At 39.9% G+C, this 16238-nt stretch overlaps 2 protein-coding genes across 9 annotated transcripts in view; one reads left to right on the plus strand and one right to left on the minus strand.

Moving 5' to 3' along the window:
* The window catches only part of LOC127863230 (uncharacterized), a 75280-nt gene that overhangs the window by 37250 nt on the left and 21792 nt on the right, over window positions 1-16238 (plus strand). The gene's annotated exons all lie outside the window — the stretch shown is intronic.
* Window positions 1-16238, minus strand: part of LOC127863182 (polypeptide N-acetylgalactosaminyltransferase 13-like) — a 59056-nt gene that overhangs the window by 25147 nt on the left and 17671 nt on the right. For all 7 annotated transcript variants that reach the window (XR_008040971.1, XM_052402599.1, XM_052402596.1 and 4 more), the window contains 3 exons: window positions 4948-5113; window positions 3363-3535; window positions 1051-1155 (listed from right to left, as the gene is read on the minus strand). Coding sequence is in view for 6 of the 7 variants with exons in the window: in XM_052402599.1 (XP_052258559.1) it covers window positions 1051-1155; window positions 3363-3535; window positions 4948-5113 (444 nt within the window). In the remaining variant the exon portion in view is untranslated. The remainder of the gene's footprint in view (window positions 1-1050; window positions 1156-3362; window positions 3536-4947; window positions 5114-16238) is intronic.

Here is a 16238-nt window from a genome sequence, read left to right on the forward strand (position 1 = left end):
GAGTGACATAGCAACCAGTGAACAGCAATAACATAGCAAGCAATTAACATGCAGTAACTTAGCAACCAGTGAATGGGATCTTTCATAAAGAGTTTAACGGTGTATGTTAGTAAGACTCATTGTCAAGTAAAAACATTATGTGCAAGAAGATCTATGAGAATTAATTGTACCAGGATCCAGCGACCCAGCACTGTCTCAAAATGAAGATGTGTCCACCTAGCAAGTAAGAGGCAGCAGGTTTGATCCAATCTAAACAAGGGCTGTTTGTAAAACATGCATGCCCCCCATATGGGCTGTCCGTTGTAGTGGCAGCCATTGTGTGAATACGATTTTTGTCACTGTGACCTTGACCTTTGACCAAGTGACCTGAAAATCAATAGGGGTCATCTGCGAGTCATGATCAATGTACCTATGAAGTGTCATGATCCTAGGCAAAACCGTTCTTGAGTTATCATCCGAAAATCATTTTACTATTTCCAATCACCGTGACCTTGACCTTTGACCTTGTGACCTCAAAATCAATAGGGGTCATCTGCAAGTCATGATCAATCTACCTATGAAGTTTCATGATCCTAGGCGTATGCGTTCTTGAGTTATCATTCAAAACCCATTTTACTATTTCTGGTCAACGTGACCTTGATCTTTGACCTAGTGACCTCAAAATCAATAGGGGTCATCTGCAAGTCATGATCAATGTACCTATGAAGTTTCATGATCCTAGGCCCAAGCGTTCTTGAGTTATCGTCTGACAACCACCTGGTGGACGGACCGACCGACAGACCGACATGAGCAAAGCAATATACCCCCTCTTCTTCGAAGGGGGGCATAATATCATTTAAATACTGGGCTAAAATTTAGCCCTTAAAATTTAGCACAAGAGAGCCATGGCCCTGAGACCCAAAGAAACTTAACTATTCTGAGGTGGACTTCAGAAAAATAATGGTATACAAAACTTAAATGTTTAATTTCTAGGCACACATTTTTGACAAACTTTTGATAATTTGTGCTCAGGTTGTGCTCAGGTGAGCTTATAACCTGCCCTGTGTGTACCTTTTAGTCGTGCTCGTATGAGCCCTGTGCGCTCCTCTGTACGCAGCACGTAACAGTGGACCGGCAGCGTAGCCAGGTAGGCGTCCAACTTCTCTCCCAGCTCCTCTGAAAGTGTAGCACTTTACCACTCAGATACGCATTTTGGTAGTCCATTAATCCTTTACCAATTAGATATGTGTAGTCCCTTAATTCTTTACCAATTAGATATGTGTAGTCCCTTAACCCTTTACTACTTAGATACTTGTAATCCCTTAACCCTTTACCAATTAGAAACTTGTAGTCCCTTTACCCTTTACCAATTAGAAACTTGTAGTCCCTTAACCCTTAACACTTAGATACCTATTTTGACGTATTTGTAGTCCCTTACAAAGTTATATTTATTTAAGACCATTCTTACTAGATTCAAGTTTTAAAGGCTTTATTTTCAACACTTAAATACTGATGAGCAGTAAATAGCTAAAAACCGGAACAGACTGTGAGTTTCTCGCAAGCTGTTCTGGTTTTAGGCTGTTTGCACATAACCATTTTCACTTTGCTCCTTACTGGTAAAGGGTTTAACAATTAAACTTAATTTACCAGTAAGACTTATCTTACAAGATTCTGGGAAAACTGGGCTAAATGCATAAAGTGTCGTTCCTGTTAGCCTGTGAAGTCCTCATAAACTAATCAGGGATGACACATTTTGCCTAAACTGGATTTTTGCTTAGAAAAGACTACCTTTAAACAAAAAAACATTATAAAAGAGTTGCCCCTGATAAGCCTGTGGGGACTGATCTGGCTTATCTGGGATACCAATATACGATCATGCATTAAGTCCGAACAAAAAAACATTATAAAAGAGTTGTCCCTGATAAGCCTGTGGGGACTGATCTGGCTTATCTGGGATACCAATATACGATTATGAATTAAGTCCGAACAAAAAAACATTATAAAAGAGTTGTCCCTGATAAGCCTGTGGGGACTGATCTGGCTTATCTGGGATACCAATATACGATCATGCATTAAGTCCGACTTCTCTCTGAAAATGTAACTTAGATACACGTTTTGACATGTTGAAGTCCCTTTGAAAATCCAATTCATTTTAAACCTTTTTTACTATATTTAAGTTTCAACGGTTTCATTTCCAACGTTTAAACACTGATGAGCAGCAAACACCATAAAACCTTAATAGACTTTTCTGGTTTAATGCTGGCTGCATGTAGTGCTGCAACAATACGCCAAAAACCGTATCGCAATATATTGTCAGTTCAAAAACCCGTATTGCAATTTATCGCAATATATTGCTAACTTGTACCAAAATTATAACTTGCCAATTACCCGATAATCCCATAAATTCCAATTTTAAAGCAAATTCTGGTAAATATTTACTATAAATGTGCTCAAGAATAATAAGAAACACAAACATTCGCAAATTTTCTTAAGTATCAAATACATTTTTGCAATTGTTACTATTTAAAGATGTGATGAAATAACGTCCAACCGGGGCGTTTTTCCCACTGAACACGCGTAATTCAGCTGACGTGATGTTCCCGTTTTTATTCAACACAAAATACACCCTTACTTTCCATGCGACGTTCTACATGTCTGTATAATTTTCGCGCGGTTTTTATTGAGACAAAGGATAAAGCACTTTTTATTTGACGCTATAATTTTTTATTGTCGCGTTAGCATTCAAATTTGGAAGCGTGTTTCCGAAATTCGGATTACAAATAATGCTCAAATCAGAATCAAACGAAATATTTACAGCTGTGCGCAATTAATTCAACGATAATCTGTTCAAAAGCATCAAATGAATGCTCCCATGTAACAACGCTTCTCCGTATAATACACTTTTTAGAATGCTATTTTTACGTAAAAAATAATTTACACTGCTTTGTTTTGTTTACCTTTTTATCATTATTTCGAATGGCTTTTCTGGACGCAATGTGAATGAATTTTTGTAAAATTTTCGTACCGGTGTGATGAAAATCATATCGCAATACAATATGAGGATTGCGTATTGCGATATATACCGATATACCGGTATATTGTTGCAGCCCTAGCTGCATGTAGCCAAATTCACTTTGCTTCTGTGCAGAAATGGGGTAAGTTTGTGAACAAATCAAAACAAGGCATATAAAGTATAAAATATTTTCTTGATTAAAATCGTGCCTTTGACAAAAATAAGACGTGATAAATATGCTGTTCAATACCGTGAGCTGAATTATCTCCCCTGACATACAGTGTTCACTGGCATCATAAACAAAAATTATCTCCCCCTGACATACAGTGTTCACTGGCATCATCAACCAGAATTATCTCCCCTGACTTACCGTGTTCACTGGCATCATCAACCAGAATTATCTCCTTCAGTAGCTCGGGTGGAGAGCGATTGATCACACTGTGGATGGTACGTAGCAGTGTAGACCAGGCCTCATTATGGAATACAATCACTACACTCGTGTCTGGCAGCTTGGAAACTGGAGGGTACTTCTTATTTCGACACCTGCAATAAAGGAGGTTTTTTTCATGAGAAAATTTTAGGGGATTGATGTACCCCAACAAGAATCCAATTAGAACTATCATTATTATAATTTTGAGGGATCTATCTAAAATTAGATCATTTGGGATATACCTACTATTACATCATTCAAGATTTACCAACAACAGGATCATTTGTGATGTACCTTCGCTGGAATCAGAGCTCCAGATAACTTTTCTGAGTACATAATTGGGTAAATACCCACTACTTTTGAGTTCAATTGGGTATTTTCATTTTTCAAAAAAGTCAGTACCCACTACTTTAATTGACAATTGGGTATTTTTGTATTAAATTTGGGTATTTTCTTTGTTTTAAATTCTCAAATGCTTACCTGAATGAGCTGGTTGAAGTTCCACTATTAATTGATTAGTTTCAGAGATCTTGTGTTAATATGTAGGTGTATCCATAATATACAGTCTTGCTTAAAAAAAAAGTTTGACGATTTTTTCAACAGTTTTCTTACAATGAAAGCACTGTCAGTGCTTGCCTACGACGCAATATCGTTAAAAATTAGTTTCACTATATTTTCCGCTTCTGATTTTGTGTTGCTTGCGGTTATATAACTTAAAATTAATATTTTTTGTGCCTGGGATACGATATTTCACTTTTTACGGCCTCGCGGTTTCAACATTTTCACAACAATAAAACATAGTTACATAGACGCTAACTTCCGTATATATTATTGTGCTGAAGGTTATACTGAAAGCATTTGGACGATGCAGAAATTTCCGGGACAGATTTACTTGTTATGCAGAGGAAAAATACGACATGTGTAATCGGCAATTTCAATTGGGTTTCGGTACACAGAGTTTTATTTTTCTATGCGTAATTGGCAATTTTACATTACGCAAATACGCACCTTATCGGTAGCTCTGACTTGAATCATGCAGGATCTACCTACACTGGGATCATTAGGTATTTATCCATACTAGTATTTGGATCATTTGGAATCCATCTACACTGGGATCAATTGGGATTTATCTACACTGGGATCATGAAGAAGTTACTTACACTGGCATCATGCAGGATTTACCCACACTGGGATCATTTGGTATTTACCCACATTGGGATCAATTGGGATTTATCTGCACTGGGCTCATGAAGAATCTACCTACATTGTACACTGAAGTCATGCAGGATCTACCAACACTAGGATAATTTGGTATTACCTACAATTAGATCATTTGAAATCTATCTGCACTGGGACCATTTGGGATCTACCTACGTGAGAATTATTGGGGATACATCTATACTGGGATCATGAGGAATATACTTACACTAGGATCATGCAGGATCTACCTACAGTGGGATCATCTGAGATCCTCCTTCACTTTCATCATGGAGATCTACACTGGGATTATTTATGATCAACCTACCCAGGGATCCTGTAATCTGGCAGGGTTCTATTGAGGGACATGATATCACTAGCCACAAGGTTGAACTGATGGATCTTGAACTTGTCCTTGGATTCCTCCAGTCTGTCTGCTGGGATACTGACAGGCTTTCCCATGTCACCAGGCATACTTGGCCGGCCCATCAGACCTGGAGTAATATACACATACAGTACAATATTAGCCTTGTTGTGGGAAAATTGGGCTTAATGCATGAACATGCATGCAGAAAGTGGCATCCAATATTAGCCTGTGCAGTATGCACATGCTACATGTAATTAAGGACAATACTTTCTGCTGTAATGCTATTTATCATTTATAGGAATATTAAGTCTCCTCTGAGAACAATTCCAGTGTAGAAAGTGTCATCCCTGATTAGCCTGTGAAGACTGCACTGGCTTTTCTGGGATGACACCTTAAACAATGCATTAAGCCAAGATTTCCCATGTCACCAGGCATACAATGCGTTCAATATATTGCAGTCTTTAAAATTGGCCTACTTTTTAACCTCATGAGACCCAATTTCAAACTTGGCTTAGATATCATTTGGACAAATGTCCTTACAAAGTTTCAAGAATATTGGGCAATGAATGTGGCCTTTAGAGTGTTCCCATGCCAATGTTAACAACACAAATCGGATGTACAAACAATGTACTAAAGACTACCACAAAAGGCTTAACATGAGTACTGTTAATAAATGTTACTTCTAGGGTATTAATAAGATTTTACTTAAGCCATTAAAGGAAAACTGCCCCTCCCCCTGGTGTCCAAGGTTTTTTTCAACTCGAACTCTCCGCACAGGCTAATCAAGGACGTCACTTTCTGCCTGAACTGAACTATCTGCACAGGCTAATCAAGGACGTCACTTTCTGCCTGAACTGAACTATCTGCACAGGCTAATCAAGGACGGCACTTTCTGCCTGAACTGAACTATCTGCACAGACTAATCAAGGACGGCACTTTCTGCCTGAACTGAAATATCTGCACAGGCTAATCAAGGACGCCACTTTCTGCCTGAACTGAACTATCTGCACAGACTAATCAAGGACGCCACTTTCTGCCTGAACTGAACTATCTGCACAGGCTAATCAAGGACGTCACTTTCTGCCTGAACTGAACTATCTGCACAGACTAATCAAGGACAGCACTTACTGCCTGAACTGAACTATCTGCACAGGCTAATCAAGGACGTCACTTTCTGCCTGAAGTGAACTATCTGCACACGCTAATCAAGGACGTCACTTTCTGCCTGAACTGAACTATCTGCACAGACTAATCAAGGACGCCACTTTCTGCCTGAAGTGAACTATCTGCACAGACTAATCAAGGACGGCACTTTCTGCCTGAACTGAAATATCTGCACAGGCTAATCAAGGACGCCACTTTCTGCCTGAACTGAACTATCTGCACAGGCTAATCAAGGACGCCACTTTCTGCCTGAACTGAACTATCTGCACAGGCTAATCAAGGACGTCACTTTCTGCCTGAACTGAACTATCTGCACAGACTAATCAAGGACGTCACTTTCTGCCTGAACTGAACTATCTGCACAGGCTAATCAAGGACGGCACTTTCTGCCTGAACTGAACTATCTGCACAGACTAATCAAGGACGTCACTTTCTGCCTGAACTGAACTATCTGCACAGACTAATCAAGGACGTCACTTTCTGCCTGAACTGAACTATCTGCACAGACTAATCAAGGACGCCACTTTCTGCCTGAAGTGAACTATCTGCACAGACTAATCAAGGACGGCACTTTCTGCCTGAACTGAAATATCTGCACAGGCTAATCAAGGACGCCACTTTCTGCCTGAACTGAACTATCTGCACAGGCTAATCAAGGACGCCACTTTCTGCCTGAACTGAACTATCTGCACAGGCTAATCAAGGACGTCACTTTCTGCCTGAACTGAACTATCTGCACAGACTAATCAAGGACGTCACTTTCTGCCTGAACTGAACTATCTGCACAGGCTAATCAAGGACGGCACTTTCTGCCTGAACTGAACTATCTGCACAGACTAATCAAGGACGGCACTTTCTGCCTGAACTGAAATATCTGCACAGGCTAATCAAGGACGCCACTTTCTGCCTGAACTGAACTATCTGCACAGACTAATCAAGGACAGAACTTACTGCCTGAACTGAACTATCTGCACAGGCTAATCAAGGACGTCACTTTCTGCCTGAACTGAACTATCTGCACAGGCTAATCAAGGACGTCACTTTCTGCCTGAACTGAACTATCTGCACAGACTAATCAAGGACAGCACTTACTGCCTGAACTGAACTATCTGCACAGACTAATCAAGGACGTCACTTTCTGCCTGAAGTGAACTATCTGCACAGACTAATCAAGGACGTCACTTCCTGCCTGAACTGAACTATCTGCACAGGCTAATCAAGGACGGCACTTTCTGCCTGAACTGAACTATCTGCACAGGCTAATCAAGGACGCCACTTTCTGCCTGAACTGAACTATCTGCACAGGCTTATCAAGGACAGAACTTACTGCCTGAACTGAACTATCTGCACAGGCTAATCAAGGACGTCACTTTCTGCCTGAACTGAACTATCTGCACAGGCTAATCAAGGACGCCACTTTCTGCCTGAACTGAACTATCTGCACAGGCTAATCAAGGACGTCACTTTCTGCCTGAACTGAACTATCTGCACAGGCTAATCAAGGACGCCACTTTCTGCCTGAACTGAACTATCTGCACAGGCTTATCAAGGACAGAACTTACTGCCTGAACTGAACTATCTGCACAGGCTAATCAAGGACGTCACTTTCTGCCTGAACTGAACTATCTGCACAGACTAATCCAGGACGTCACTTTCTGCCTGAACTGAACTATCTGCACAGGCTAATCAAGGACGCCACTTTCTGCCTGAACTGAACTATCTGCACAGGCTAATCAAGGACGCCACTTTCTGCCTGAACTGAACTATCTGCACAGGCTAATCAAGGACGGCACTTTCTGCCTGAACTGAACTATCTGCACAGGCTAATCAAGGACGCCACTTTCTGCCTGAACTGAACTATCTGCACAGACTAATCAAGGACGGCACTTTCTGCCTGAACTGAAATATCTGCACAGGCTAATCAAGGACGGCACTTTCTGCCTGAAGTGAACTATCTGCACAGGCTTATCAAGGACAGAACTTACTGCCTGAACTGAACTATCTGCACAGGCTAATCAAGGACGTCACTTTCTGCCTGAACTGAACTATCTGCACAGACTTATCAAGGACGTCACTTTCTGCCTGAAGTGAACTATCTGCACAGACTAATCAAGGACGTCACTTCCTGCCTGAACTGAACTATCTGCACAGGCTAATCAAGGACGGCACTTACTGCCTGAAGTGAACTATCTGCACAGGCTAATCAAGGACGTCACTTTCTGCCTGAACTGAACTATCTGCACAGGCTAATCAAGGACGGCACTTTCTGCCTGAAGTGAACTATCTGCACAGGCTAATCAAGGACGTCACTTTCTGCCTGAACTGAACTATCTGCACAGGCTAATCAAGGACGGCACTTACTGCCTGAAGTGAACTATCTGCACAGACTAATCAAGGACGTCACTTTCTGCCTGAACTGAACTATCTGCACAGACTAATCAAGGACGCCACTTTCTGCCTGAAGTGAACTATCTGCACAGACTAATCAAGGACGTCACTTTCTGCCTGAACTGAACTATCTGCACAGGCTAATCAAGGACGTCACTTTCTGCCTGAACTGAACTATCTGCACAGACTAATCAAGGACGTCACTTTCTGCCTGAACTGAACTATCTGCACAGACTAATCAAGGACGTCACTTTCTGCCTGAACTGAACTATCTGCACAGGCTTATCAAGGACAGAACTTACTGCCTGAACTGAACTATCTGCACAGGCTAATCAAGGACGTCACTTTCTGCCTGAACTGAACTATCTGCACAGACTAATCAAGGACAGAACTTACTGCCTGAACTGAACTATCTGCACAGACTAATCAAGGACGGCACTTTCTGCCTGAACTGAACTATCTGCACAGACTAATCAAGGACGGCACTTTCTGCCTGAACTGAACTATCTGCACAGACTAATCAAGGACGTCACTTTCTGCCTGAACTGAACTATCTGCACAGACTAATCAAGGACGGCACTTTCTGCCTGAACTGAACTATCTGCACAGGCTAATCAAGGACGTCACTTTCTGCCTGAACTGAACTATCTGCACAGACTAATCAAGGACTGCACTTTCTGCCTGAACTGAACTATCTGCACAGACTAATCAAGGACGTCACTTTCTGCCTGAACTGAACTATCTGCACAGGCTAATCAAGGACGTCACTTTCTGCCTGAACTGAACTATCTGCACAGGCTTATCAAGGACAGAACTTACTGCCTGAAGTGAACTATCTGCACAGGCTAATCAAGGACGGCACTTTCTGCCTGAACTGAACTATCTGCACAGACTAATCAAGGACAGAACTAATTGCCTGAACTGAACTATCTGCACAGACTAATCAAGGACGGCACTTTCTGCCTGAACTGAACTATCTGCACAGGCTTATCAAGGACAGAACTTACTGCCTGAACTGAACTATCTGCACAGACTAATCAAGGACAGAACTTACTGCCTGAAGTGAACTATCTGCACAGACTAATCAAGGACGGCACTTTCTGCCTGAACTGAACTATCTGCACAGACTAATCAAGGACGTCACTTTCTGCCTGAACTGAACTATCTGCACAGACTAATCAAGGACGGCACTTTCTGCCTGAACTGAACTATCTGCACAGGCTAATCAAGGACGTCACTTTCTGCCTGATCTGAACTATCTGCACAGACTAATCAAGGACGGCACTTTCTGCCTGAACTGAACTATCTGCACAGACTAATCAAGGACGTCACTTTCTGCCTGAACTGAACTATCTGCACAGGCTAATCAAGGACGTCACTTTCTGCCTGAACTGAACTATCTGCACAGACTAATCAAGGACAGCACTTACTGCCTGAACTGAACTATCTGCACAGACTAATCAAGGACGTCACTTTCTGCCTGAACTGAACTATCTGCACAGACTAATCAAGGACGTCACTTTCTGCCTGAACTGAACTATCTGCACAGGCTTATCAAGGACGTCACTTTCTGCCTGAACTGAACTATCTGCACAGGCTAATCAAGGACGTCACTTTCTGCCTGAACTGAACTATCTGCACAGACTTATCAAGGACAGCACTTACTGCCTGAACTGAACTATCTGCACAGACTAATCAAGGACGTCAATTTCTGCCTGAACTGAACTATCTGCACAGGCTTATCAAGGACGTCACTTTCTGCCTGAACTGAACTATCTGCACAGGCTAATCAAGGACGTCACTTTCTGCCTGAACTGAACTATCTGCACAGACTAATCAAGGACGTCACTTTCTGCCTGAACTGAACTATCTGCACAGGCTAATCAAGGACGTCACTTTCTGCCTGAACTGAACTATCTGCACAGGCTAATCAAGGACGCCACTTTCTGCCTGAACTGAACTATCTGCACAGGCTAATCAAGGACGTCAATTTCTGCCTGAACTAAGTTTTCAGTTAGGAGAGACTTCCTTAACCCTTTGCATGCTGGGTAATTTGTCATCTGCTAAAATGCCGTCTGCTGAATTTCTAAAGTTAGCATTTTCTTCGATTTATTTCAAATAATACTATCAGAATAGCAAACAGTTTGGATCCAGATGAGACGCCACGTTCTGTGGCGTCTCATCTGGATCCAAACTGTTTGCAAAGGCCTTCAAAATCTGGTACCAGCGCTCAAAGGGTTAACACAAAATATCCCATTAAAGCGGAAAGTTAAGTCCCTGATTAGTCAGGGGTGTGATTGAGATGAAGTCTGAGGGGAGGAACATTATGTTGACTGATTTTTACTACGCGATTCGCGTTCATGTCATGACAAATCTTAAAACAGACATTTAAATAAACACCTTCTTAGATGCCATAACACGATTTATTTTGAAAACCTTTTTAACTTCATATTAAGCACATTAATTATTGTTGCAAGGTAAACAGTGATCAAAACAATATGTGATCCAATCCCTGTGAATGATGACGGCAATCTTTCATTTGAGCTGATCTGTATTTCAACAGATTTGTTCACATGGAATACACTTTGCCTTACTAGGATTGATTTAATTTGGAAGATAGTGAAATGACAGCCAATGACATCGCTTGTTACAAAAATGCTTAGGCAAAATCTACCAGTGTAATATGTGGAGAAATTTTATGGGCCCGTGGATATTTTGGGCCGCTTATGAAATACGTCTGTGGAAGAACTTCCACTATTATAATTTTCTGCAATAGACCAGTTACTTGCGTAGAACAAACTGTCCTATAATTATCATATTATCATCAGTATCATAATTCTAACCACTTTGAGTGACTTTCAAAGTCAATTTATCTCTCAAGTGTTTGAATCTAGATACAACACATATAGTAGGACACTTAAAGCGAGCGAACATACATGAACTCCAAGATTCAATTGTCATTCGTTATGCTAAGAGCATGTTTTTGTCATTGACAAATATTCTTTGTCTGAATTTTACATGACATAAATGTACCTTTATATTGATATCTGTAAAGTCACGAAACTAATTGAAATACTACAAAATATATACATCTTCTAAATGTATATGTGTTTTCTTCACTATTTTGACAATGGGGCTGGTGTTCTTTGTATTGGGAATAATAATAATAAAAAAGTTGTTTTGACTAAAATTGGGTAATTTAGTAGTGTGTTTTTTGCATGCATGTACTATATAATTGAAAATTAAAGTATTTTATTATATACATTATTTTTGCTAAGGGTTAACTCAAAAAGATGGGAAGGGAGATGAAATGAATATTGTGTTTAATTTTTTTTTGAAATCTTCAGTTGGGAATTCTGGGCAATCATTTAAGAAAAACATATACTTATTTGGAATGAGAATTGGGCAAAATATCCCCCGTGTAATTGACAAAACAAATCCACAGCATATTCACACATGAGTCCCTTAAACATATGAAGCCAAATGTCGTCAAGTTATAACATTAACAAGGGACAAAATTGTCACAAAACCAGGTTTATTTTGTGAAAAAAAAATCTGATAAAGGGAGAAAACTCAAAGTGAACTTTTGAAATGAACAAACAAAATTAACCCCCTGTGTAAGTTTGTTTTTTTTTAAATCTATTTTTAGTCGTGGCGACCTTGACATTGGAGATATTGACGTGATTCTTTCGTGCCACACACCGTCCCTTGATGGTGAACAAATGTGCCAAATGATTTTAAAATCTCACAATGAATGACATAGTTATGGCCAGGACAAGCTCATTTATGGCCATTTTTGACCTTTGAACTCAAAGTGTGACCTTGACCTTGGAGATATCGACGTAATTATTTCGCGCGACACACCGTCCAATGATGGTGAACAAATGTGCCAAATGATTTAAAATCTAGCAATGAACGACATAGTTATGGCCTAGACAAGCTTGTTCCGCCCGCACGCCAAACCGCCAGCCAGCCCGCCCGCATTCGCCAATCTAATAACCAGTTTTTTCCTTCAGAAAACCTGGTTAAAAACCATACTTTAAAATATAGTTCATAAACACACATGCATCTGTGAACAAATCCCTGTAAGACACAGAGAAAAAGTTGACGCCTCTTAACTGCTTCACCAGAAACACTCCAGCGACCACATGACAGTTATCAACTTACCCAGTTAAACCCTTTACCACTTAGATGCGTATTTTGACACATTTGTAGTCCTTTTGAAAGTTACATTTTATTCAAGGCCTTTTTTACTCAATTCACGTTTTAAAGGCATCATTTCCAACCCTTAGTTACTGATGAGCAGCAAACAGAATAAAACCTGAACAGACTGCAAGATACTCACAGGCTGTCCTGGTTTTGTGCTGCTTGCAAAAGGGTTTATAGCGAAATGTATTCAATGAAGGAATTTATTATAGAAATATTTCTGGTGTTGGAAACTTTTATTTGAAAATTGTAGGCCGTCATTTGGGTAAAAATATAATTTGGGGAAAAATATACTAATTTATATGCTTTGAGATTGAAAATGGGGGCCAAAGTTTGATCACAAATATGGTTAAAAAACACTGTGTTCATGTATACATAATTATTCATATTCACAAACAAGTCCCTTAGACACATGAAGCGATATTTTGTTAAGTTACTATATAACATTACTAAATATCATACTTGGAAATTCCGATGAAAAACATACATCATTCTATGAACAAGTCCCTTTACCACGCATGTAGAGGAAGATGAGGCATGTTCACAGCTATATCAGACACAGTCCAGCGACCATATGACAAGTGACATCTATATTTAGAAGCTTTACACACTCCATAAGACCTATGACATCTACATTTCCGTATGTCAGGGACTGTCCAGTCAGACGGCTATAGTGTTATACAGACATCCACAATTCACTGGGTGTGGAGAATGTGAGATATTGTGAGGACAACCTGAGGGCAATGTGATGTCAGAATGTCTGTCAATGTGACCAACAGTTGATAGACGTGTTTAATATGAGGAAATAGTATGAAACTACTGCTGAAACCCTGGCACATTGCACAGTGCATGAGTGCTTCAACACACAATGTCCATGTCTATGAACAGACAGACAGGCAGACATGGTGAATCTGGTACATCCCTCAACTCACTTAGGGTTAAAGCGTTTCATTAATATACCTTTAAAGCTTATTCAATGCTGCGATTGTATGCAACTTACTTTTTAACATGGAATATATATTTTGTGTTGTAACATATTACGTAGGTTTAATAATACAACAAGAGCACTATATATTTTTTTTTTAGAGGTCACAATGACCTTGACCTTTGACCTAGCGACCCCAAAATGAGTGTGGCGTGTAGAACTCATCAAGGTGCATCTACATATGAAGTTTCAAAGTTGTAAGTGGAAGCACTTTGATTTTAGAGCCAATGTTAAGGTTTTAGCACGACGCGGACGGCAGACGACAAGCTGGCTATGAACAAGAGCAGTCCGAGGACATCGCGCTTGACTATTCGAGTGCTTGACAGTATAACGTAAGCAATCATGGGGAAATTGTTCATATTCAATCATTTATTAGACGATCTTTCAAAACTAAAAAAAGGGGAAAAAAATTATTTTGGGGAGGGGGGTTAGGGGGATGAGAGGGGGATATAATGTGGGGTGGGGTTATTAATTATACGATCTTTAAAAAATAAAAAAAAGGGAAAAAAAATGGGGGGGGGGTAGGGGGGTATAATGTGGGATGTGGTAATTTATTAGATGATGTTTAAACAAGGGACAAAATTGTCACAAAACCAGGTTTTCATGTGAAAAAAAATCTGATAAAGGGAGAAAACTCAAACTGAACTTTTGAAATGACCAAAAAAATTAACCCCCTTTGTAATTTTTTTTTTTTAAATCTATTTTTAGTCGTGGCGACCTTGACATTGGAGATATTGACGTGATTCTTTCGTGGGACACACCGCCCCATGATGGTGAACAAATGTGCCAAATGATTTTAAAATCTCACAATGAATGACATAGTTATGGCCAGGACAAGCTCATTTATGGCAATTTTTGACCTTTGAACTCAAAGTGTGACCTTGACCTTGGAGATATCGACGTAATTATTTTGCGCGACACACCGTCCAATGATGGTGAACAAATGTGCCAAATGATTTTAAAATCTGACGATGAACGACATAGTTATGGCTCGGACAAGCTCATTTATGGCCATTTTTGACCTTTGAACTCAAAGTGTGACCTTGACCTTGGAGATATCGACGTAATTATTTCGCGCGACACACCGTCCAATGATGGTGAACAAATGTTCCAAATGATTTGAAAATCTGACAATGAACGACATAGTTATGGCCCGGGCAATCTTATTCCGCCAGCCCGCCAGCCAGCCAGCCAGCCCGCCCGCATTCGCCAATCTAATAACCAGTTTTTTCCTTCGGAAAACCTGGTTAAAAAAGGGGGGATAGGGGGGTGGGGGTGAGAGGGGGTTTAATGTGGGGTGTGGTAATTTATAACATGATGTTTAAAAAAAAAAAAATTGGGGGGGGGGGGGTTGGGGGGGAGTTGGGGGGGGGGAAGGGATTCTGGGTAGAGGCGTGGGGTATTGTTTGGGTGGAATCCATTGTGGTATTCAGGAACGTGTTGCTTTGTCAAAGTAATAATTAAATGTGATCATAAATAAAGAAGTTATGGCAATTTAAGCAAAATGTTCAATTATCTTAGTATAAAAGGGGCCATAATTATGTGAAAATGCTTGATACAATGGTCTGCTCTTGTTTATAGGTTGGGGTGATGTTGGTTAACAAGAATGCAAAATATAAAAGCAATATGTCAAAGGATATAGGAAATATTTGGGGTAGTACGCAAACTTTAACATAGATTTATCAATAATATGCATATTCTAAGTATAAAAAGGGCAATAATTATGATAAAATGCTTGATAGAGTTGTCTGCTCTTGTTTATAGGTTGGGGTGATGTTGGTTAACAAGTATGCAAAATATGAAAGCAATATGTCAAGGGACGATGAAAATAAATGGGGTAGTACGAAAACTTAAACATTTGCTGAATATTCTAAGTGGAAAAGGGGCTATAATTATGACAAAATGCTTGAAAGAGTTGTCTGCTCTTGTTTATAGGTTGGGGTCATGTTGGTAAACAAGTATGCAAAATATGAAAGCAATATGTCAAGGGACAATGAAAATAATTAAACTTAAACATTTGCTCGCTAACGCAAACGCTAACACAGACGCTCACGCTGACGCTGGGGTGAGTATAGGAGAGCTCCACTATATATATTTCATATATAATAGTCAAGCTAAAAATGAACATTGAGCGCAAAAGTTTAGTATCTTATATACAAATGTGGAGCAGATACAACAATTTTCCAATAACCCTTGAACAATATTTTTTTCCTCCTATGCTTGGAAAAACAGGCCATGCAAAGGCATGCATGCTCAGCAAAAATAACTTATAAGTTTTATCCAACAAAAAAATGATCAAATTGCTGTGACCTTGTAACAAAATTGTAACAGATACATCCCTTGATGATATCCATTAGTAGTACAATATGATTGCAACAAGATAAGCTAGCTTAGGGACATTCAGGATTTGAATTTCTCATCTTGTTTTTACTGCTGTGTTGGTACTACATCTAGTAACTTCATTATCAATTTATTGATGTATCTTTTTCAACTGCAGATCATCATTAAA

Source organism: Dreissena polymorpha, chromosome 1 (assembly GCF_020536995.1).
Source record: "Dreissena polymorpha isolate Duluth1 chromosome 1, UMN_Dpol_1.0, whole genome shotgun sequence".
NCBI lineage: Eukaryota > Metazoa > Mollusca > Bivalvia > Myida > Dreissenidae > Dreissena > Dreissena polymorpha.